Raw genomic sequence first — 25,045 nt, 5'->3', positions numbered from 1 at the left:
GCAGTAGTGTGTTATATTTGTTATAATTGATGAACCAATATTAATAATTAATTATAAGTTAATTATTATTACTACAACCCATAATTTGCTCTAGCATCCATGCTTGATGTCATACATTCTATGAGTTTGGACAAATGAAACATACACTTGGAATCACACTGTAGGTAGCATTTTCAGATTGTCTTCTACTTATAACATTCTTTCAAGGTCTCCCCATGTCTCTTTGAAGCTTAACAGCTCATCTGTTTTTATCGTTGCATAGTATTCCATTGTCTGGATGGACCACAGTTCATTTATTCATTCACCTCTTGAAGAACACTTTGCTTGCTTCCAAGTTTGGCAGTTATGAATAAAACTGCTATAACATTTGTGTGAGGTTTTTGTGTGGACATAGTTTTCAACTTATCTGAGTAAATGCAAAGGAAAATATAGAGGATTATATGGTTAAAGTGTGTTTAGTTTTTAAGAAACCACCAAATTGTCTTCTAACCTGCCATGAGTGAGAGTTCTTATTGTTCCACATTCTCACAAGCATTTGATGTCTTTGGAGTTCTGGATTTTTGTTGTGACAGTGGAATCTCATAGTTTAAATTTGCATTTCCCCAATGATTTATGAAAACAATCATGTGGAGCTTGAAGAGTTCATGGTACATTTTGGATACCAGTTCTTTATCAGATATATGTTCTGCAAACATTTTCTCCCAGTCTGTGGTTTGTCTTCTTCACTTTTGAAGGACAATTTTGCTGGATACAGAATTCTAGATCTGACACGTATTGTCTTTCTACACTTTAAATATTTCACTCTCATTTTCTTGCTCTCATTGTTTCTGAAAATAAGTCAGATGTGAGTCATATCTTTGTGCCTCTCTAGATGAGGTGGTTTATTCCTCAGCTTCTTCAAAAAGTTTGTCTTTGATTTTCTGCAGTTTAAATATAAGCATAGGTGTGAATTTTTTATATTATCCTGCTTGGTGTTCTCTGAGCTTCCTGGATCTACAATTTGATGCCTGTCTTTAAGTATGGAAAATTCTTAGTCATTATTACTGCAAGTATCTCTTCTGCTTATTTCTTTTCCTTCTGGTATTTCCCATTTCCACCTGGTAGTTTCTTCTCTTTTTTTCCTTCCTGATATTCCTATTACATTTTCTATAATTGTCCAACAGCTCTTAGGTGTTCTGTTGTGTCTTTTATCTTTTTTCCTGTTCAGAAAGTTTCTCTTTACATTTCTTTAAGCTCATTGATTCTTTCCTCAGCCTTACCCAACCTATTGATTAATGCATCAAAGGTAATTCTTCATTATGTCACAGTGCTTTATATTTCTAGTCTTTCCTTTTGCTTTTTTCTTAGTGTTTCCATCTTTCTGCTAATGTTACCATCTGTTCTATTATGCTGTCCACTTTTTTTATTAGAGACATTAGCATATTAATTATGGTTGTTTTAAATTCCTGGTCTGATAATTTCATCATTTCTTCTAAATCTGGTCTGGTTCGGACTCTGCCTCTTTCAACTGTGTCTGTCTGTTTGTTTGTTTGTTTGTTTGTTTTTGTCTTTTAATGTACTTTGTATTATTATTGTTGTTTAAAGCTGGACGTGGCATACTGAGTAAAAGGAACTAAGGGAAATAGACTTGAGACTTTTAATGTGAAGGTTTCTGTTTCTATGGCCAGGAGTTAGTCCAGGTTCCCTGTTCTCTGTAGCTGTGGTGTCAGAGGCTAAAATGCCCTCTGGTGGCCTTGTTTGATCTCCTCTTTGCCTTTGGGTTTCCCTAGAAGCTTCTTTTTAGATAAGGGCTGAGATGTGCACTGTTCTTTCAGTCGTGTGTCCTGTTAATACACATGAGCCCTACTGATGTGGTGGTGATGGGAGCAGGGGAGAAGGAGTGCTGTACTGTCATACAGTCCTAGGATTACAGATTAGGTCAGTCTTTTAGTGAGCCTCTGACTATACACTGTGACCCTCACCTGTGCTTCTCACTTATTTCCTCCCCCTAGGTGGGACAGGATGGTGGGAGTGGCTGCAGTTGGCTATTTCCTGTCCCCGAGGTTAGTTAGGCTCTGATAGAGCCCCAGCAAGTGAGACTCAGGCTGACAGTTTCCCCTGAGACAGGCCTGGTAAGAGGACCAGTGTCCTCTTCTGTCCCAGGGTGCTTCCTTCCCCCTCCCTTGCTGGAAGCCCAAGAGGATGTTTCTCTGATCATTGCTCTGAGGACTTGGCAGGGTTGCTGGAGGTAGAACTCACAATATTATGGGTCTCCCTATGACTGGGTCTCCCTGGAGTTTTCACCTCTCAGACTTGTCCACACAGAGCCTCCAGTGATTCCTCAGTTCTAGTCCAGGTTTCCCACCCGCCTGGTTTCCCAAGGTGTCTGTTCCTGGTTCTTGCTCCAGTGAGCTATGGTTCCCTGTACCCACCTGGCTATCTTTCTAGTTTGGGTGGCAGTGATTTGCCCTGTGACCTCACCTCTCTGATGTATCTAGTGCGAGTTGTTAATTTTTTGTTCAGTTTATAAATGGTGTAAGAACAAGACCTCACCAATTTATTTTAATGTTTAAAAAAGCTAATAGAAATATTACCATAATGACTCAATTATCAAATGATTTTATTTTTCCACTGTATTTAAAGATTTAAGGAATCTAAGCAGCAATATATTTCATTATTAATATAGCAATTTTCAGAAAAGTAAATGGTCATTTTAGTAATAAAATTTGGAGTTCCTTCTGAAAGTGCAATTATGGAATGCCTAGTAATATTTTACTATATTTTTAAAAATATAGTTTTTGAAAAATAGAAATATATTTACAAATGACAGGAATCATGAAAATATTAAAATTATAGAAATACCATCATACCTGTAGGTTGTAAAAGTAAGATTAAAATTTTCAAATTGCATCACTCAAATTTTCCCTTTTTAAAAGAAATACCATATTGGCATATTTTTCTTCATTTTCTCAAATTGTTTCCCAGATACAAAAGAAACTGAAAACATTTTAATAATAGCCCAAAGTGATTTTCCTTTTTCAGTCTTTTTGCAAGAGAGCCCAGTATTCATTAATGCTTTAATTAGGGGCCTCTTGACTCTTGGTTTCTCAGTGGTGTGGTGTCTTGTCCCTTGGGAGATGGTCACTGACCAGGATAGATCAGAAGCCTGAGCAGCAGTGAAATGCAGAACAAATGCACCTGAATACCTGCCCTGGCTCCTGGCAGGCTCTGCTGCCACTAACAATTACCAGCAACAAGAGTAAGGACACTGGCACGGTGGGGAGGCCTGACCCAGCATGCAGCCCATTTCGCACCACACTTATTCAGTATGGCTCTGCCCTGTGATTTCCCCTACATGGTTACATGTGAGCATTTACACAGTCACACCTTCACTACCTCTGTCCGCAGCTGCAGCTGTGGGCATTGGCACTTTGTCACATCTATTGATTTCACTCAAACTGCAATTTACATGAGTCCTTGTCCATAGTCCTGAGAAAAGCCTATCTCCCTCTGAAGGGCTAGAGGTTGGCTCTTAAGGACCAAAATCCATCACTCAGTGCTCAGTGGAATCCAATGTAACCTCAAACAGCCTTGTGGTCACTATCAGGGGACAGCAACACAGCTCCTAGGCATCGTAAATGCCAATCTGCCCTTAGGACTGGATGCCGCGTAGGACAACAAAATGTCACCAAAGTTATGAAGTTTGCAGTGTTGAGTTCCCTGCTTTCCATGAAATTCACAGGAAAGTGAGCACCATCGATAATGGCCCCCTGCATTTTTGTATAGAGACAGAGTACTCAAAAAGCTCACAGGAGTATTCCTAATGAGTGCAGACACTCTGCATAAATCTAACTGTCACATAGTATGAGATAAAAACCCAAGTCCTCCTTTTGCAAATGAGAAAACTGAGGCCCACAGACTTATATAATTCGCCAGTTTCACAGAGCTAATGAGCAGCTTCCATGAAGTTTGAACTCTAGTCAACTGGGCTCAAAAATCCACCATGTCTGTGTCTCCCCTATGAACGTGTCTCAGAGGAACTTGTTTGTTCCCATTTGTTTTCCCAGCTTTCAGTTTCCCTTGTATTTAATTCTGTCTCTAGGAAAGTTCCTGAATTACCTCCTTCTTCTTTTCGTATCCTTTCTTCTTCAAAGACTTTAATTGCCACTCCCAGTTATTTTCCAAAATACTTTGTAATGACCCTTTATGGTGAAGACAAGGGTCCTATAAAAGGAGAGACATGGGTTAGTAATCATATTCCCTTAGGGCCCAACTTATGCCAGTTCACAGCCTACCCTGGGTAGAAAAAAAAGGAGTTCAACCACTTACATCTGTGATTGAAAGAAATACAGTGAAAGAATACAGGAAGAATACAGTGAAAGAAAAAATTCTGACCATCTGAATGTCATGAACACAATAATCACAATACTGATGCAAAAAGTGAACTTTCGACGCTAACATCAATGCAATGCCATGAGCTCATTAGAACTCTCAGCATTATTTAACCAATGAAAACTCATCGTTAGTATGCGCCAAGCACTGGTCTAAGTGCTATACAAATACTGATTCATTTCAATTTCACAGCAGCCTTACAACATTGGCACTGACATACTTTGCCTTCTGCTGGTGACAAGTCTGTCAGCTCTGCCTACTGTGCCCTGGATACCACACTCGGCGCTGTCCTGCTCCTGAGTTGTGGAAGGCACACAATGACTGTGAACCCGTAAGGTGTTTTGTAGACAAGGATTGGCTCAACTCAATAACAATGTTTTCTTCTATTTGCTCCCAGCTTTCCATTGTTCCAAAAACTTTTATAAAGCTCACCTCATTTAAACTTGACTATGCTTTGAAGAAAGCATGCTTCCTCTGGCACAGAAGGAAGGCTTATGAATGGAGGGGTCTAAGCTCCCCAGTTGCAGAATGACCCCACCAAGAGCTACTCCCAAGGTGGATGTAGAAGTCATAGATTGCTTTATAAATAATTTGGCTGAACACTAAACATATGAAGAAATAAGTATGTGGACAAGGTCCTGGAAGGATTTGCAGAGCTCTGGAAGGGCAACTTCATGCTCAGAAAATGTCAGAGTTATCCCTAAGAACTCCAAATGATTGTAAAGTTGGAGAGCCACAATGAGGACTGGGGTGGTTCAGAATTAGGTGAAAAGAGCAGCTTCACTGGACAGAGCTTTTTATAAACTGGCTTTCTTTCATTTTGGAAGTAGAGGGAGAGCCCCATGAAGGTGTCTGTCTCCCACTTGGAAGATGGGTCTGCTCAGTCCTCTCCTGCTGTGATTTCTTCTCTTTGCTCCTGTATCTCTTTTGAGATAGGGTGATGGAGAGGTGAAGGTGCTGCCATTTGCCTCATAGGGTGGGGGATGAATTATTGTCCCAATATATAATAGACCTCACAGCAATAACTGTTCTATGTGGACCTAGGTTTTTGATTAGTAAGAGACTAATACTTAATTTTCTGGATTTTAGACCTAGGACCTGCAAATATGCATATTGCATTGACAGATGACAGCAAAGCTAGTTAACTGAAGAAGGAACTTTGTCACACGCTGGTGCATAAATATCTTCTTACTAAATTGTATTTCTTCCTAATATGTCTGGTTATCATCCATGAGGACCACATTTACCCAGCGGATTTTGCTCACAGTGACACCCCCTTCTTACCTGCAAGCTGTCTCCTGTGACTGACAATTAACTCATATATAACTTCAGAAGGACAGACAGGAGGACAAACCCATTTTGAGGGTCTTCATGGACTCACCTGGGGCCAGGTTAGGGAGACCAGGGCACAGGTGCAGGAGTTTCAGGAAATAGGGACCCAGGGCTGTTTAGCACCCCAGTTTCCCCTATATTCTGAACCTGATAAGGAACTCACCTCATCTGTCTTCTAGCATTTCCCTAGCTTTTTCTCTCCCTGGACCAAAAGTAAGAGATTATGATGCATATTTTTTTTTAAATTTCTTCTATAAATGGTCAAAAGATCCTGGTTCAGACCATTTGAACAAAGGGACAAGTAGCCATCCTTCCTTTTCTCTGCTTGTGATTATTGTAGGCAGAGGTAAGGGAAAGACCAGGTCAGTAATGAATTATGGTTTCATAACATATGCACAGCCTATGTCCCAGATAATGGGAGAACCCAGGAACCCAGAGGAGGAAATGAAGTGTTTAGACTTTAAACATTCAGGTAGAGAATTAAAAATAATTCATTACATCAGCCTAGCCTGGCTCAAACTACAGAAATGTATTCCTGACAAGCTTCCATCCCTTCCTTTCAATGTATTACATTGATTAACACCCCAAACCATTAATTCCATCTGTGTTTCATTTTCTTCCTTTCTTTATCCTGTCAAACAGCACTCTGGGGAGATGACATTGTTCATTTTGAAAATCACTGGTTCCAAAAGAAGACTTGGAACAGAAAAAAAAAGTAAGTCTTTGAACTGTATTGGTTTAAGATGTAAGGGAAAAATCTCAGATGGGGTGTGCATTAATGAAGCTTTAAATAATGGTAATTCTTTATGATTCAGTAAAATATTACGGTTTTACATTTCAGAAACTAGTAACCAAAGGAGCTTTAAATGTAAATATAAGTAATTGAGTCTATCTAGGATATTGAAAAGGATTATTTCAGGCCATCATTTCTCATATCCTGCACAAATATTTCGTAGTAAAATACCATACTTGATTCTAAGCAAAGGTCACAGAAATCATAAAACACTGATTCTGGGCATTGTCCTGTGCTGGCAGACCAGACTATCTACAAAACACCTTGCGTCTGCTGAAAGAAATGGAATCAGCTGTTACAATTAGCCCAGAGAAAAGATTGATGACTCAAGGTCACCTGCGTTGCATAATAGACGAGCCGTGATGCCTGCAGGACCATCGTCTCCTGGGCTCCTTAACCTCAAACCCGTCCCAATTTGAAAGCTTTTTCCTGGTCATGGGGAAAGACAGCAATAAACAACTTAAATGACTTTAGCATTTCAGGTCCATGTACAAAGAACTTGCCATATGTGTTCTTATCAGATGTTCAGACATCTCTGTGGTTATCCCCCCTTATTTTAATGAAGAGGCTCAGGAGCATTAAATGCCTTTTCCAAGACTAAACATAGTGAAATATGTAAGTAGAATTTGAAGTTTAGTCTTGTGGTAACAAATTTTGGGCATGTATTCTATTTACCCTTATTCATTTAAGCAATAATAGAAGATATTAAGTAAGTGTTAGCTTGAAGATGTACAGTTGACCCTTGAACAACATGTGTTTGAACTGCATGGATACACTTCTACAAGGATTTTTTTTCTATAAATACCTGTGCTGTTTTTGATCCATGGTGGGGGGGGGGGGGGCTCGTCCCAGATGCAGAAGACTGACTATATGCATTGTTCTATGTCATTTTATATAGGAGACTTGAGCACCTGCAGATTTTGGTATCCATGGGTAGGTCCCCAAAACAATCCCCACAGATACTGAAGGACAGCTTAAGATTTGGGGGAGTCAAAAGATATACATGGATTTTCAACAGCCAGGGGGACAGCACCCCAAACTCCTGCATGGTCAAGGGTCAAATTTGGCAAATTAAAATCTGATATTGACCAACACAGAAAACTCTGTATGCCAACATTATTTGACCAAAATTATAATATGCATATATCAGAATCACATGGACTCTGAAAAGAAAAACTTTTTAATCTTCTCTATGCTGTGTTCATTCAGGAAATTGATGTTTGTCTTTGGTATTCTCTCAAATCATAGGCATCCCTAGGAGAAAGAAAAGGAACAAAGGAAAAAATAGTCCTAGTGAGAGCTTTGTCTAGAGAGCATTTTCACATTCAAAACTTTCCTTGCCTCCAGACCCAAATGCAGCTCCTCCATCCTTGCTAGCTACTTCCATCCCCTGGGATGAGGACGTGAATAAGGATGTATTATCTCAATATATGATTTTCCAATACTTCCAGGGCTTGTGCCCAAGTCCTTTGATGTGAGTTATTTATACTTAAGAACAATGGCTGAAGATGAAAGCGTGAAGACACCCTTTTGAGCTATTTCTCTGTTTGCAGAGAGTAATAATTTGGTGCTATAGGTGATGATGTCATGAGTTGGCAAACATGAATATCTCAGGCACCCTCTGTTCTGTTCTTCCCCACCCCCCACAAAGGGAAATCATCAGGTAGGGGGGCAGATAGTAACTAAAATTCAAATTGTAAATAAGCCACATTAGTTTCTGTGGGTATTCTTGTTTGCTTTTGGAAACCTATTAAAAACCAAGTTAAATAGATTTTTAACTGACTGGAAAAAAAGACACTCTGATTAATGAAGCAGAGTCATTATAAGTTGGTATTAACCATCGACACTGAGTCAGGAGTCCATACGAGAGCACACAAGAGTGGGAAAGAAGGCTTGCATTTGGGTCAGAAAGTGCAGTCACTGTGATCATGTGTCTACATGGAGATCTCGGGTTTCTCTTTTGCTGAAATAGAAGGTCAGGTTGGTTATGTGAGTCTATGAGATTTTTTTGATATATGTTCTTCCTGGAATGCATTGGAACATTCTAACCAAGTCTTGGCTCTGATTTTATCTAGTAACGCAGCGTGGGTTCAGACACTCTAACCCTGAGAGCCTTCAGGGCGAAAATGAGGGTGATAAGGTCTTTCCTATCCACCCTGTAGGTTTGTTCTGAGAAAGGAAGATAAAGGTGGAGTGCTTTCAGGTGATAAATACGTGCACCACACTTTGCAACTGCATTTAGTAACAGTGGAAGCCACAGTTAGTGCTGCTAGCCAGCTCCTTACCCCTATATGTATACATATATATCTAGATTTCTCTAGATATCTGTAGATGTCTAGATAAATCTAGACACACCCATCTCAGTATAAATATCTAGATTCAGATGTAAAGACATACATAAATAGATATCAATTATGTATGTATTTTATGTACTTATAAATTATACACACATTCATATAAATTCACTGAAGTTCAGAGTCACCATTTAATATTTCACCTATCTCACACAAGGCTTGTAGAAGTTCACAACATCACCAAATCTCGGACTCTAACATAAAACCTAGCAGAGCAAAGTGCAACGCATCACAGGCTGGACAGTAGGAAGGATCTGCGTATAACCCTTCACCTGACCTCAGTGACTTTTGGCAAGTTTCCTAAATTCTCTGAGCCTCAGCTTCTTCATCTTTCAGAGGAATTTTCTTTCACTTCTGCTATGACAGAGTTTCTTGTGAAAATAAAATACGATTCTGTATAAACGTAAACTTTGTGCTGCATTTTGAGAGAATGGCAAATGCTATCATGGCATCACTTCTCTACCCAGATCAGTGCTTGAACCACAAACATGTGGTCTCCCCTCATGGCTCTTAGGGTCTATGCAGAGATGGACATTAAAGCAAAACACGAAACCACCACACATAATAAGCAATCGCAGTTCTGATCAAAGCAATGATGAAAATCTTGGGGTACGGTGTGTGAGCACATGGGGAGACCCTATCCAGTCTGTATTAAAGCCACACCTTCCTTGGCACAAGGGCAAAATCTGGACTTCAGGACCAACATCCTCCCTCTAGTTTGGAACCCTGGTATCTGCTCCTCATCTAGTTTCCCAGCTGACGAGTTAACTCAGGGTCACAGTTCCTCCTAGGAGCACCACTCCCAGTTCTTTCTTCTCTGGGGAGAGCAGGGATTGGCTCAAACTGGTGTAAGATAGATACACATCAGAAATATCTCCAACTTGGGCTCTTAATCTTCCAACTTCTGCTTGTCATAGTGTTAGGCTGCCAAGCTGTACTGAAGTCTAGGAAATAGACAAAAAGCAAAAAGGCTCATGGGAAGAATGGCAGATTGTCAGCATTGCTCACTTTACACCATCCTTGAGTTAAAATATTTGTAATCATGAGTGAGCCTCTTCTTTAAAGGCCTTCCCACCTGTGCAATACAAACATTGCCACACCATCATTTTCACCTCATCTACTATGCATTATTTTATGCAAGATAAGTAAAATACAGAAAATAGCACACATATATGCTAAAATTGTTTGCATAAATTATACCAAAAAATTGAATGAATTGGAAGAAAAGTAAAGACTAGCCAAAATTTTATCTTAACCAACTTTTTTATCTAAACCAAGCATTAAAATCCAGATTTTGACTTTGTTGCCCCAACCCCACCAAGATCATAAGCAACATCTAAGGTGGAAGCTATACTCCCTGCCCACCATGCCACACTCCACTGCAGGGAGGGTCAACATATACAAGCCTCCCAGGCAGCACCTTTGCCTGTGTGAAGGCATGGATGCCAGCAGGGCTGTGAATAAACACCAACAGCCTGGAGGTAACTGCGTTAGTTGGTGATGTGGCCTAAAACATCTTCCCCTGATTTCTCAATTCAGAGACAGTTTTCAGCAGAGCAAATCTGGGTCAGTGCGTCGTAGGCAGGTGCATCGTAGGCAGCTTACAAGTTTTGCAGGCTGAGTTCTGTGGCTGCATTTCTGGATACAGCTTATTCTTTCAAATATTCTTTTATATTATATAGAGCAAGTGGGCGAGTCATGCACTTTCCAACATTTGGTAGGAATTATCAGCAGCTTTAAGCTGTGCAGTCGGCGGAATGAAACTACTGAACACAGCACAGACAAGAGACATGATTTGATTGTACCTATCTGTCTGAGATGAGCCAGACAGCGAAACACCCCTTTGCTCTGAGGCCTGCCCATAATATATGCTCTTTTTTTCAAATTATTTATCAGATGGATTGACAAACAATCAGAGAGTGGTTCATATGGGTGACTCACTGCATATACCAATTTTCAAGTATGGATAAACCAAAGGGGCAGTGCTGTTAGTATCCCCATTTCACAGAGGAGGAAACTGAGGCCTCATTTACATCACTTGCCTAAAGTTAGGGCAGTGGAGCTAGAATTTGAAAGCAAATGTCCTCCTCTCTCTCTCTCTCTCTCTCTCTCTCTCTCTCTTTCATCAATGAGCCATGACCTTTCAGCTCACCACACGACAATCTGAACATCCTAATTGTTTCCAGTGTTCCCTAGAGGAATTATCCTTTCGTATGTCAAAAATAACAATAGTGAAAATCTGGAAATTTCCAGGCCCATAAGGAGCTTGAAAGAGTGCGTATAAAGTGGTAAATAATAGAAATATTTGTGTGCAGTTTTCATATCAACGTGTTAATGCTTGCTAATGACTTTTAAAGTGGATTTTTTCCAAACCATTACTATTATAATTAATAGCTTATGTGATTTAAATGCAAAATGCAATGATAATGGCTGGGTTCTTTTCCTTTGTATATTTCCTGTAGACTTTTTAGGGTTCCATAAGTATAGTCCCAGAAAAATAGGATAACTCTGAATAAAATGTTCAAAACTGTTTCAATTTATGATCCACCACCTCATAAATACTACTTTCTTTCCTCTATATGTTACATTTGGCACTAAAACTATCAGATGGGAGCACTGTCCACTTTTCATTTCATTTCATTGTTCCCTAAACAGAGCAACACACTGAAATCCCTCTCTTTAAAAACCAGACTCCGATCCGAACACCTCTATGCAATATTTCTCTTTGCAAAGGGAATAGCCAAGGGATGTAAAGTGGGGGAGCAAACAAACAGGCAGACTCTGAAAAATGAATGCTCCTAAGAGGCTGTCTCAGGGGAATTGTAAATCTTAGTCCCCTTCTGAGGAAGCAAGGTCTCCAAATTTCTTAGAGAGAAATTTCCCCCCTTGACACCAGGAGCATTGCAATGAATTAACTAGTTGTAAACTGTTTGGTCGGAGAAACAGTTGCTGCCTGTGGCTGAGAGCGCAGAAACACAGTGTGCTGTCCGTTTTGTCTGAAGCTGGAGCCTGGATCCCAGGGCAGATCCCTCCTGCCAGCTGCCCCCGGCTCCTCCCAGAGACGCTGGCTCTGCCGACCTGTCCCTCCCTCCGTGCAGCCTCCTTCTGCACCGGGTCCTGAGCAGCTCCCTCCATCCAAAGGGGAGCTGAGTTTGCAAGCTGACAGGGAATGCAAAGGGCTGGTGGTGGTGATGTCAGAGCCAATAGACAGTTGTGATTGGATCTAATTAGACTTTGCAGCAGCAAATAGACAAGCTCCCTGCGTGATTGGCTTCAAAGTGGCTGGTGTCCAACAACTAGCAGAGGTGCCAAAGTAGAAGCCCTGCGTGCAGAGCCCAGACCAGGAGAGGCCGTGGGAAGAGGAGAGCTGAGCGTCCAGGCTGCCAGCGCACCTTGCCTTCGCGGTTCCTGGAGGTTGGCACTCGCACTCGGGCTCAGATCGCAGGCTTGCAGCCCGGAAACAAGTGGCAGAACAATTTCAGACACAAGGAGGGAGGGAGACCGCGTGAGTGCCCGGTCGTAAAAAGTGAACCCGCTCCCCAATTTGCAGAAGCAGAAGCATTTAGCAGAGGCGGCGGCAGCGGCAAGAACAGCAAAGGTGAAACTGGTTGAGAAAGGATTCCTGTCCTGCTCTACTTACCGAGTTTCAGCCATGGCATCGGTGTTGGGGACCAGCAGAGGGTCCGGAGGGCTGAGCAGTCAACTCAGATGCAAGTCCAAGAGGCGGCGGCGGAGGAGGTCCAAGAGGAAAGGTAAGGATCTGGCGGTCGGAGCGGAGCGCCTCCTGCTAACTCTCCTCTCTCTTCCGCGGTCCTCCGGTCTGTGGGCTTTGCCTGTTTCCAGCGGCTTCCCTTTGGGATACAGTGGGATGTCAGTGCAGGGCACAGTGCTTGGGAGTTCAGACCCCTTCGTAAGTGGTGGGGTGGGGGGGCGCGGCTTTTTCCAGCCCACGCGGGACAGTGAACAGAGCAGCAGGCTCAGGAAAGCGTTGTCTAGGGGCAGGTGAGGAAGAGGAGGGGGCAGAGGAAGGAGCTGTTCCTTCTCCTGGAGGATGGTTCGCTCCCCGGTCACTCCAGGCCATCAGCCCTGCCTCTGACCCTCTCAGAGGCAATTTAGCACACGGTGCCAAAGGAAACGCTCACTTAAGCCAGCATCCCTAAAAACGAGGTATAAGACCTCGTGCCAGCTTTTCCATCCAAATTGTCTTGGATGGAAAGACAAGGAATGGGCACAACCCTGGCAGTTACCTCTCCAAATTGGCTGACACTTTCTACTGAGTGCGGTTCCCATTGTTTGTAAACACTAGGACCCACTGAGAGCCCAGGCTCCTTCCTCCTGGGGAAATAAGCAGAAATTAATCCAGGAAAGACAAACAGGCATCACAGCTTGTTAGTGGGGAGGAAACTGCAAAGCAGAGGAGGAGAAAGAGCCGCTGATGGCAGGTTACCACTGACACACTGTCATGTTGGTGCCTTGTTACTGATGTTCCTGGAGATCAGCTGCCCTGAAGTTAGTAGTTCCATCTCCAGCCCAGGATTGCCACAGAGAAGCTGATGTAAAAACAGCAATTGCTCCAACTGGAAAGGTGATGTTCTCAAATGCCAGCACAGCCTGTGCACATCTTGTAAGGATGAAAAGTCTCCTGCTGCTGCTGGTCCTTCCCAGATAGGAACTGGTTACAGACAGCTCCTTGTTGAGAGTCTGCAGGACAAAGTTCAGTTCTTAGCATCATTTGAAAGTGTGTTGAAATTTTTTTAAGAAAGTGAATATAGAGCCCTAAAGAAAAGACACAACTAAAAGTTGGAAAGACACAACGAAAACTTATCAGGCATCCCAGTTTTGCTGCTAAGGCAGAATGCATCGTTAGGTAGGGCTGAGACAGTAAATGCTCTCCTGAGAATTTTCATCTTTTCAGTGGCCGAAGATAAGTTTGTGCCACCTCTTTTCCTAACCTCTTTCAAACAGTCCCCAAGTTCTTCATGATTTCTTCCAATAACAGAAATTAGCCAGACAGTTTGAAGACATAATGCCAATATCGCATAGTCGTTAATTATGATCACAGGTCAGAACAGCAGGAGCCCAGAGACAACTTTCCTAAAAGATTCCACAGCCTTTGGTTTCCAAACGGTAGTGATTTTATAATTCTAGTTTGACTGAGCTGATAAAATAAATGTCAGCCATTCACTTTGTCATCTGAAATTTCATTTTGAAACAGATATGCTAATATTTTCCAAGAATAACGTGAACAAAAAGTGATATCAATACTGAGAAAATCACAGAGTTCCATAATGAGTATAACTTTTAAGAGGAAAAAGGAGACATTAACTTACGGACTTAAGGTGTTCATGTTTTCCAATTTTTTGTTTAGTCTATTTAAATATTTAAAATCGAAGAGTATGGAGTAATATTTCACAATAAAACAATTTATAGAAATAAAATATATACTGATAGATATTAATGCCTTTCTCCAAATTCACTTTCTTTATTTTTGAATGTTACTCATGCTAGCTTAGGAAGTGTTCATTTGGGGAAAGAAAACCAAGAAACCCAAGGGAAGATTTTATTTACTAGAAACTTAACTGTAACAGTTCCAAATAAAATTTTGATATGCAAGATTGCTACACCTTGGTTATTTTGAATATACCAAGTCTCTTAATCCTCATAGCAAAAAATGGGAGTGAGAAAGGGTAACGAGAATTATGCATAGAAATATGGGTGGGGGTGAAATTTCCTGTGGCATATGCTGATTGCTAGCTTGTCAGGGAGGAGAGTCAAATCAAACTACTAAATATTCACTTTCTAGGGAAAAACTAACAGTGTAAATGTATGTGATCGGCGTAAAAGAAAACATAGCAATTATAGGACACATTAAATGTTACCTGCATTTTCCTCAGAATGGATCAGTTTATGTATAATTCCAAGTGATTACAGCTGCTTGGTTATTTTTTTTCTCTTCTACTAGAACAATGGTGAATTTAAATTATGTTCTAATATTCATGAATCTTAACATCAGTAATTGAGTAGACTAGCCTCAGCCTTTAAGCTCATCAAATATTATAACTCTATATTCATCATCATTTAAAATCCAGGTGTGTGTTCATGGAATTTTAGTAAACTGTATTAAGTACTAACAAAAGCTACTGACAGTGAGCACAAAGTAAGGCCTCTTTTTATAAGTAAATAAGTTAAGATGAATGTTAAACTTTTTTGCTAATGACATTTATTTTACCACCTATTCTAATGGACAAGACTAATTTTGGAAAGAGCATTATAACTTTTAGTTTCCCAGTGCTAGGAAATGCTGTCATCTTTCTACATGCATCCTCTAAAAGTGGCTTTGGTATTTTAATTACCTTTTTATTGTCAAAACAGTTATGGGCTCTGAAATAAAAACTCTGTAGCTACAGCTTAAGTATGGAATCAATATAATACTTTTATTAATAAATATGATCCATAGCCTCAAAAATGAAATATTTTCCTGTCTTAGGTGTTTTTTAGTCACCATACTACATAGGAAGCAGTATCATCTTTAAAGATCAGAAAATATGTATACATATAAATCTTACTAGCCAGAACCTGCATTTCTACCTCAGATAAACTTTAAAGGAGGCACCCAGAGTGAACCTTCACCCACCTACCAGTTAATTCCCTTCTATTATTTTATCAAGACCTGGCTGTTCAGATTTTGCATCGTCTCTGTGTGATATTTTTTAGTTCAAACTTTCTTTTAGAAATTATTATGAATGATTTATATTTTCAGTAGAAATAAAAAATAACAAAATTTTACTCTTGTGGGAAAAAATAGACAGCTATAAAAAGCTGGGAAATACAAAAGAAATCATCTAATTTTTACACATGTGGTTTAGAAATGTCCACTCAAATCCCATGTAACATGTGAGAGACACGCAGGTTTATTCTGCTTTAGTTGCATTCAGAGACATTGACAAAATGCTGGAGGCACTGGTAGTTTATAGAGACTTAGCTGCTCCCTGCTCTCGCTGAATGCCCACAGAGCTCTTTTCTCACAGAGAAACCTAGGAACTGCTCTTTATTTTATAGTTCTGGGTAGAATTATGCATAACCAAATCTGTGTTTTGTGGTCCTGTTAGAGTAGTCTGCCAGTGTTCAGAAAGAACTAAACCCGTGGACGTTATAAAAGGTAAAGTGTGAGAGGCAACAGATTGATGTATCTCTCGCACATCAATGTTTCTCTCCCTCCTTCCCTTCCCCTCAGTCTAAAAATAAATAAATAAACTATTTTTTAAAAAAGGTATGTATTTTAACCTGATAATAAAAGTAAAGATACAAGGTTTTTTAAATTAGTATCTGCTCCAGTGGGCAGAACAAGAGGCAATATTGATCAATACAGTGTAGTACATAAAGAGAAAACATTTAAAATTTTATCAATTGATCTCTGAACCATTGCATTCCTTTAGGGTAATTAATAGTCTGAGGAATTTTGTAGGTGTATTTTTGATTATTAAATAGTTCATATATTCATTTCATATATCTTTGTTCTTTCTTTTGTGAGTGTAGTTTTCCTAAAAGAAAATATATATTAGCATGAAATGCATCCTGTAAATAATAAATATATTTAATATGTGATTCATTAGTATTCATAGTGTATAAACTGACTGAAGTGTCTGGACACTTTTAAAAATCACTCCTTTAATGCAAACATATCTGGAAATGGATTGAGAACTGATACCAATTTAACTGAAAGCATGACCTAAGTGGATGGAGAGTGTTGTAAGGAAGGTGGATCCACCACTAAAACCAGGAAAGGGAAGAAACTTTGGAGAAGTATTGGAAATGCTGTATAAGAAATCACTTAGAAGTCAATCTAATTGAATTTGTGTATCGGCACATGACTTTTCTCTTTTTGAGGCATTTGGCAGCAAAATAAGTTAACTCTTGAAATTTAGATGTTGTTGCAAGGTGATCAGTTACACAGAGTTTTAGAAAAGTGAAGATGAATTTTGGGAACACCAGTCCAAGGTGTAGCTCTGTAAAAGTGAGCTGAGAACCCCAGGACGTTGGGGAAACGACCAGGAGCTGAACGCTGCGAAACGTACATAAAAAGCAGGCAAAAGGAACAGAATCAAGTAGGGCAAATGGATGACAGGAGCAGGCTTGTTGTGAAACGAAGTTCCATAAAAAGTGAATGAAATAGGAGATGGTGCCAAGGATGGAGGTGGAGAGGCCGTGCTGCTCTGCAACCCCTGCCATGACGAACCAGCAAACCTCCGTGTGGCCAGTGGGGACACAGGTCCCTGCACCACGGCCACGCAGCCCGCTCACCCCACTCCCCTCACTCTCTGACAGCTCAGGGGAAGAGCTGAATTTAGTGATAAAATTAAATTGATTAAACAGTCCGCCTTCGTCTAATGATGCAGGGCTTTTTATCTTTCGCTTTTTAGAATTTGTATTTACCTCTGGTTTCTGGTGACTTGTGTGATAGCAGTGCTTTGCGATTGCTTCAAGGGCATTAGATACAATGAGTGGACGTGAATTTAGAATAAAAATATGAGATTCGTGTACCCATGTCTAAATAGTGGTGATTCAGTTATTGCAGAAGAAGAGCGCTATGTAAGGAAATGCAGAACTAGGAAATTGAACTTTTCCTTTTTGAGGGATGGGAAAATAGATGTGTTCTGAAAGCATCCAATGTTAAATTTAAATATATATATACACATATATATTGCGTGTTTATTGTTGTGTGTATATATGTGTACACATACATACACAGCAAAGACAGTTAAAACATTTGAACAATTTTTATATCTGCTGCTTCTTTTTCTAAAATCCTAGAAAGTGGTCAGTGTTTTGGGAATATGAACAGTTTGGGGCAACTTATAAAACCAAAAATAATTACACTATTTTGTTCTTCATCATTTAAATAGACTCTGTATTGGTAAATTGGGCTCTTAGTCATTACCAAACAAGATTTCTAAAAGGATATGTTTCCACATGGTAAGCAAGATTTTAAAAACACTTACTACTGCCATTTCAAAACTAAAAATAATAATAATGGTAATAAAACAAATGCCAGGTGAAATATGAAAAGCACAGATGTCCTTCACAAAACATTTAAACTGTTTAGTGTCAGCATGAGGCCATATATGTGAGAAAATGCTACATAGCAATGTATAGCCTGAGTTGTGGGAAAAAAATAAGAGATTCATGTTGTTAAGTGTCTGTAACTAGAGTGAACCTAAATTAATCTGTATCTTTTCAATTAAATGTTTTTCCTCCACTAAAATACAGAAATATGTGTTGTTAAATACTTGATTATGCAAGAAAATTATTTATTCCTAGCTATTAATATATTATAATTCATTTGACAATGTGCCCTTATCAAATAAAGGACATTACTTTCAAAAAGAAGGGAAACGGGTCTGTTTAAATCTCAGTCCACATGTAAGTGTAACATGCTTCCATGAACCCTTAGAAACAGGAAAAGCACATGCATTTGGAAATTTAAAAATGTATGTTCCTGAGTGTTGCATATGTAACACTCAGTTCTAAGACATCCCTATTTGAAGATCAAACTTCTATTTACTTGATTATTTTATTTAAAAGGAGTGGGAGCTAAGGCATCCGACTTCTTGACTTTGTGTAATCAGCCACACAGCAAATGCGGCTCCTAGAGCCTCGAGTCTCCTGCTAATTTACGAGGGAATTTAATTCTCAGGAAATGCATCAAAGAATTAGCAACCTAGAGAAGAATATGTTTGCTTTTTAAGAAGTCTGTAATTATACCCAAAATAAACCTGGCCACTTGAAAAAACAGAAGATTTTTTTCTGAAGAATAATAAATATTTGGAAATAAACAGCTAATCAGAGTTCTTGCATCCTCTCCATACACTGTGGCTATTTAGTCATTCTTTAAATTCCAGTTATAGGTATTGAGAATGAAGGACCACCAAATAATTTCACTTTGTTATTTTATTGGTGGGAAGGAACACAATTAGTATCTGGTTTTTGGTAACAAAGTGTCTAGTAAATGTCATCTTTGTGTCATAAAATACATATATATGAATTCCCTATGATCTCTTTTAAATTATGAAAATTACCAATAGTTAATGTTAACATTTTTAAATCTCAAAAACTAGCAGATAGGTAATATAAATGTTATATTCATTTTAAAGAGGGGATTTCATGCTTGATTAAGAAACAGTGTTCATAAATGGAGCGTTTACAGAAACAATGCAAAGGAGCATTTCGGTTTAAGATGGAACAGACATATACCAAGGCTCAGGTGACTTGTAAATTTCAGATCATTACTTTTGAATCCCTAAGAGATGAAATTTTAAAGGCTTTTTAAAGATGTGTACACCTAAAGTGACAGGGTTGAAGGTGGCTGATGGAATTGCTTCGATGCAGAGAAGGCCGTTAGATTCGCGTGCTTGTGTAACTGCTAATGCACTTCCAACATGAATGCTCACAGTAGCTGGTCTGAGATCGAAGAGACCCAGCTCTGTCTCCACACCTGCACGATCAAAATCTGCTGTGGATTAGAGGGAGAAGTCACCAGTGGAGACAAAGGGAAGAATAGGACAGGTATTATTTCTAAAGTGAACTACCTGTTCACTTTAGCTAAAATCTGGTTACCTCCATCCCACTGAGCACTTTTGTAATGGTGCCCACAGAGAACTTATTTACAAAAAAGATCAAGGCTTTTTTCTGTTGCCATGACTTTAACATTTGGATAATAAATAAAACTCACCTTGCTCAGGATATATTAGTAAACCCTCTTTTCTGGAGTTTCCACTCTGTGAAGTAAATCTTACACCTAAATGATAGCTCAACACTTCCAGATGATTTGCACATAATAGAAAGTGTTTCTTTACTCGCCTCAACCAGGATGTGCATTGAGGAATTTTATAGATTTAATTAATCTTTGCTGCTCCATTTAGTTCCGTATGAAACCACCAATTCTTGTTTCCTACAGCCGACAGATGGAAGATCTGCCTCATCATTTTGTAATATCTTCCATGATTTCTCAAATATGTCTTCTCAAAGTGATATTAAAACAGAATGGTGTTAACTCCATTCTCTGAAGCTGGGGAGCCAGGCACTTCTGGGAAACACTCCCCCAGTCAAATCCCTTCCACGGTTAAAAAACAAACAAAAAAGTGGGGGCAGTGCTGTTTCTGAAAAGCAGGACTTGAGAACCAGAATAGACTAGCTCAAAGCATACACCCTGGACACCAAATAACTGATTTACAAATTATTTTATCAGACTAAGTCCATTGCAAGTACACAGATTTCCTCTGTTGAAAATGAATGCAATATTTCCTAAAAAGTTTAATTGCTTTTGGAAAAGTGCAATTTAATAAACATGACAGAAATGTCAACAAAATAGATGTTGACCTCCTGTGCACCCAAGTCTGGCTGGGTTCACTCATCCCTGTCTATAACAGATGCTCCGCTCGTGTCTGGCTCAGAGCTGTGGAAATAGATGTGTCCTTAAAGGAAACACACGCTCTCTTTTTATTAGACTGCGTTCTGACCTGAGAGCTGAAACAAAATGTGCACCAGCTCATGCATTATCTGGCATGTACAACTTAAAAATAAAAGACTTTTATAAATTTGGGTAAGAGCAAAAAATATTCAAATTATACTGTTTATTGTTCCTTAAGGTAAATAAAAACATACAGGGCCTAATTTAACCACAGACATGAAGATATTATATTTGTGCTTCAACTCTAAATATTAACACTGTAGATGGAATGTGTAAAGGACTATCCAGATTCTAACAGAATTCTAACAGAAAGTGATTTTTTCATTCAAAACATACAGTTCAAGGAGAATGTTTTTTTTAATCAGTTGGGTCCATGTTGCTAATTTTCTTTCTGAAGAAGAAACAATTTTGAAATAAAAATCATTGCTACATCCCTGGGAAAAATACCAGGATAAACAGTAGCTTTATTAAAAAAAAAAAAAAAACTTGAAGGCAGGGTAATGGGAAATACATGAACTTTGACAACCCTTGAAAGATATTGAACTAAGAGATACAGTTCTGTTGTGCAGTAAATGTTACTTTAGTCCTTACACTACTCCACCTTCAAAAACTATAGATGGAAAGCCATTCAGCACTGAGTGAAATTCAGGGAAACAGTTACTCATTAAACATTTAGAATGACAAGGTTATTCACTTTAGATCCAACACATTTGAGAGTTCATATAATTTTACGTTATTACTTGAGGGTTTTATCCAATTATTTTAAGGAATAATTTGGACTTTTATATGTAGATAATGAATGGAATTCAAGCCATTAATAATTACATGTGTGTGTTTTTTATAGATTCCTAAAATGTGCATGTAACATATAGAGATGACAGATTCAAGCATTTATTAAAATAATGGAAATTGAAATATTAAAAGATTCTCTAGCACGGTAACAGCAGAAGTCTAATAGATACTTATTTTAGGTAAACATTTAAAAAATTATGAAAAAAAATTTAACTAACTTCTGAGAGCACAAATGCCTTAAGAAATAGTGAAAAATGGCCTTGACCTGTGATCGTCCTTTTTGGTATTGAGGAAAATATTAATTGTAAAAATTTTTAAACATGTTTTAAAAATTTGTTCATAGTTTACACATAGAAGTGAAATAAATCTTTTTTATCTTTGATACTAATAAAACTAAATCTGTCCTCTTACATTGTAAAACAAGACAGAAATAAACACCATGGTGGTACGAAGGGGTTTTAATTGGTGGTGGCGGGTAGGTGACAGAAACAGAGACAGAAAGCACCAGAGAAGGGTGGGAAGAAGAGGGATCAATTTGGAAGTCTCCTCCTTCCTGTGCTCTGTTCAGAGTTCATCTTCCTGCATTGTGTGCTCTATCTTCCAAACAGAAGGAGCTTTTGATTTAAAAGTGTAGGGCATGCTATCTAATTCTGCTCTGTTTGCAATTTTGCCATAAACATTATATGTATATTCAGACAAGCACTGATTTGGTGTAAGTACCATTTGTTCATTTGCAAATACATCTCCTCAGGTGCCTGCTATGGGCTAAGCAAGCAGCTAAAGACAAAAAAAAAACATGAAAAAAGTTAGCAGGATCTTTCTTTCTGAGCTTAGATTGCATATGTGGATGCAGACATACATAAAAACTTCATGAATCCAGCACACTATTGCATTCTTGGGAAATTCTTTTAAATATAAAATATTGTCTTTTTTTGACAAAATTGGATTTCCATTGTATCTATTTTATTATTCCAGATGAAACTCCTGCATAAAAACTAGGTCATTAAACTATAAATTCCTCAAGATCTGAACACTTTATTTCCTCCTCAGTGTCAGAACCTAAAGCTGCTCAATTAAAACCTATTGGAAAAATTGATTTCATTTTTGAAATAAAAATTGCTTCAAGAAATAACTGTAACAATGTAGTAGAAAAAGAACACTTTCTAAAAAGAGTATGTACAGATTCTATGAGCTGTAGTAGTTGACATAGGGAAAACACAATGTGGGGACATGTGTGGGGATGATGTTTGTAAGCCATCTTTGGGATGATGACAACGAGGGACAAATGTGGCTTCTCTAGTTCATGTTTTGCAGAATTGTCTGCAGGTCCGACCGGCAGTCATTGCTGTGTGTGTGCAGTGACTGCCCAAGGATGGGGGCCATGGTGAGATGTGTGCTCCCAGAAATGAGCACAGGGGCACCACACTGTAACCATCAATAAACTGCTGCTATAGAATTATCAGACATAGATGGCAGATTTACAAAGGACACTGTCTGGTATATCTTTAAGTTATTGCCACATGAATTTGGATTTATTCACTCAACAATCATTGGTAGAACACCTTTATGTGTCAGCCACAGCGCTAACTGGCACGGATGAAGCAGTAACGAAAGCCCTCAAAATGTTCTTTGAAAGAGACAGAAAGCACATCTCAACTTGGCTCTGGCTTCTCTGTTGTCCATGTGGAACAGACAGTTTACAAAACCTCCTTCAGAAGGTTTTGGAGGCACACTTCTGTTTCCCAAACCAACCACAACGATGCTTGGGATACTTGTGGAAAGTAGATGGATGAGATGAAACATGCAGACTCAGACAAATCCCACAGATGCTGTTCAGTGAGCAGCCCTTTGGAGCATGGTGCCCCTCACCTTGACCCTGACAAATTCTTCTCATCCTCTCTCCCCTGAGCCTCCAGCTTGGGCATGCAGGTATGCCTTCTCTTGCCTGGTGGTTGTACATCTGCCTTGAATCCCCCACACCTGTAACTGGTGCTGCACTCCTCCTTCTAGAAAAGTCCAGGCACTGCCCAAGTACTCAGCTACCATCTTGCTTCCTGGTTCACAAAAATTCAACTCCCTCCTCATTGCCAAGGACAAGCATTGTATGTGTCTATGTAACACAAAACTCTAGCACCAGGCCAAGAAAACTAAGTAAACATGGCATCTAACTTGTGGCATAACTTGACATTCTTTACAACCTAGAATGGCATCTCTGCCTAGACATCATGGAAACTAGGACATAGAGTGGCATGTCCATTCAATGTGTGGACACAGGATACCTCATGAAAAAGATGAAAGTCACTGAATTTGTCCCCTGTTTCTATGTAGATAGCATGTTTTTTGGTCTTTCTTACTTCTTACCTATTAGGCCTATTAGATAACTTTAAAATAATATTTCTCTCTCTCTCTCTCCTTCTCTCTCTCTCCCTCCCTCTCCATCTCCCTCTTCCTCTCCCTTTCTGTCTCCATCTATCTCATGTACACTAAGCAAGATACATGTAGAACCCACGCCAAATATGCAGCACTAAAACACAAAATTCTTTGGTGTGTACCAAATTCTTTGGTAGACTTACTTGGTCTACTCACTTTGGCAGCATTGACACTGGCTATAACCAGTAGGTCTAAATAATTATCTGTAGTCATACTTAGAAATGTTTCCAAACTTGACCATCAGGGAAACAATAAAAGTGAGAGTTGATAAAATTGAAACCATGCAATGAATTAAATGCCTCAGACTATTTATATATATTTATGCATAATACCTTACAAATTCTAGAAGCAGGAACCTGACATCAGCATTGTTACTTCTTCACTAGTACTGTTTTATCCTTAACCCACATGGTTAAGGAAACTATCTTCCCTCTAGACTCATCTGGACTGTCCTTTCACTGTTCAATCTGAGTTGATCCTTTAAAATGTTTCCCAAAATGGCCTTGACCGTGAATTTCTACTCTGAAATGTAATTTCATTATATCAGGGTTCTTACCACTAATATCTAAAACAACCTGTGTATCTGAAAATAGTCAAATTTCACATGCAGATGCAGGGACATTATCTTCAATATTTGAAACAAGTTCCCTCCCTCCAGAGTTCTCTCATGGTGTTGCCCTGGGAATGCCATCTGGTCCTTGGTGGATTCTTTAGGATTTGGAATCAATGCTATGTGGTTTATCCTTCTGTAGTTTTGCAGAAAAAGATGACTGTCTAGTTTAGGTTGATGTCAAAAACAAGCACCAGATTTGTTGGAGAAAAAATATATAGGACATTATGTGGCATTTCCCATGTGACATCCCTGGACACTCTGGTCCAGGAATGGGGGACATGGAGTTTACTTTATATCACAGGCAAAGTGTGTGAATGGAATAATTATGGTACTGGAAGTGTCTATTTTTCAGAGTGTTGGCCTCACCCAAAAGGTCAACAAACCCAAGGAGGACAAACTCTAAAAAGTTCAAAACTGACTCTGCTTCAGTGTCCCAAAAAGCTTCTCTTGAGTAGTCAAGTGCAAACCAGCAATGATGAGGCCACTCAACCTACTGCCCATTTGGCCACAGGCAATAAGAGCTAAATCTCAGTGGCTAACATTTATTGAGCCTTTACCCTGTTCTACTCCTGAAATTTGCCTTTGGCGCACCATTTGTTTATATATGAACTAGGAACAATACTTGAATTATAAGATCATGACATATCTTTTCATATACATTTCATGTACACATATAAACATATATATTCAGATAAGAAATAACAGAATGTCATATTTAGCTGACTTATAAATAAACTTGTAAGATTAAATTCAGAATAGGAGAGGTTTTTGCACTTATTCATCTAGGTTAACCATACAAAAAGTCTAGACAGACAGCGTATTAGTCTGCTCGGGTGGCTGTAACAAAGTACCCCAGACTGGGCAATGCAAGCAATGGAAATTTATTGTCTCAC

The 25,045-nt window shown here is 39.1% G+C and overlaps 1 protein-coding gene across 1 annotated transcript in view; it reads left to right on the top strand.

The window, feature by feature from the left end:
• Positions 1–12,224: 12,224 nt before the first annotated feature.
• Positions 12,225–25,045, top strand: part of ADARB2 (adenosine deaminase RNA specific B2 (inactive)) — a 436,890-nt gene continuing 424,069 nt past the window's right edge. Inside the window, exons 1-2 of the mRNA XM_045820262.1 lie at positions 12,225–12,264; positions 12,401–12,602. Coding sequence (XP_045676218.1) covers positions 12,503–12,602 — 100 coding nt within the window. The 5' untranslated portion in view covers positions 12,225–12,264; positions 12,401–12,502. The remainder of the gene's footprint in view (positions 12,265–12,400; positions 12,603–25,045) is intronic.

The sequence above is a fragment of the Phyllostomus hastatus genome, unplaced genomic scaffold (assembly GCF_019186645.2).
Source record: "Phyllostomus hastatus isolate PE091 unplaced genomic scaffold, TTU_PhHast_1.1 phas_scaffold_39, whole genome shotgun sequence".
Lineage (NCBI taxonomy): Eukaryota > Metazoa > Chordata > Mammalia > Chiroptera > Phyllostomidae > Phyllostomus > Phyllostomus hastatus.
This window is presented reverse-complemented; position numbering and strand designations above follow the sequence as displayed.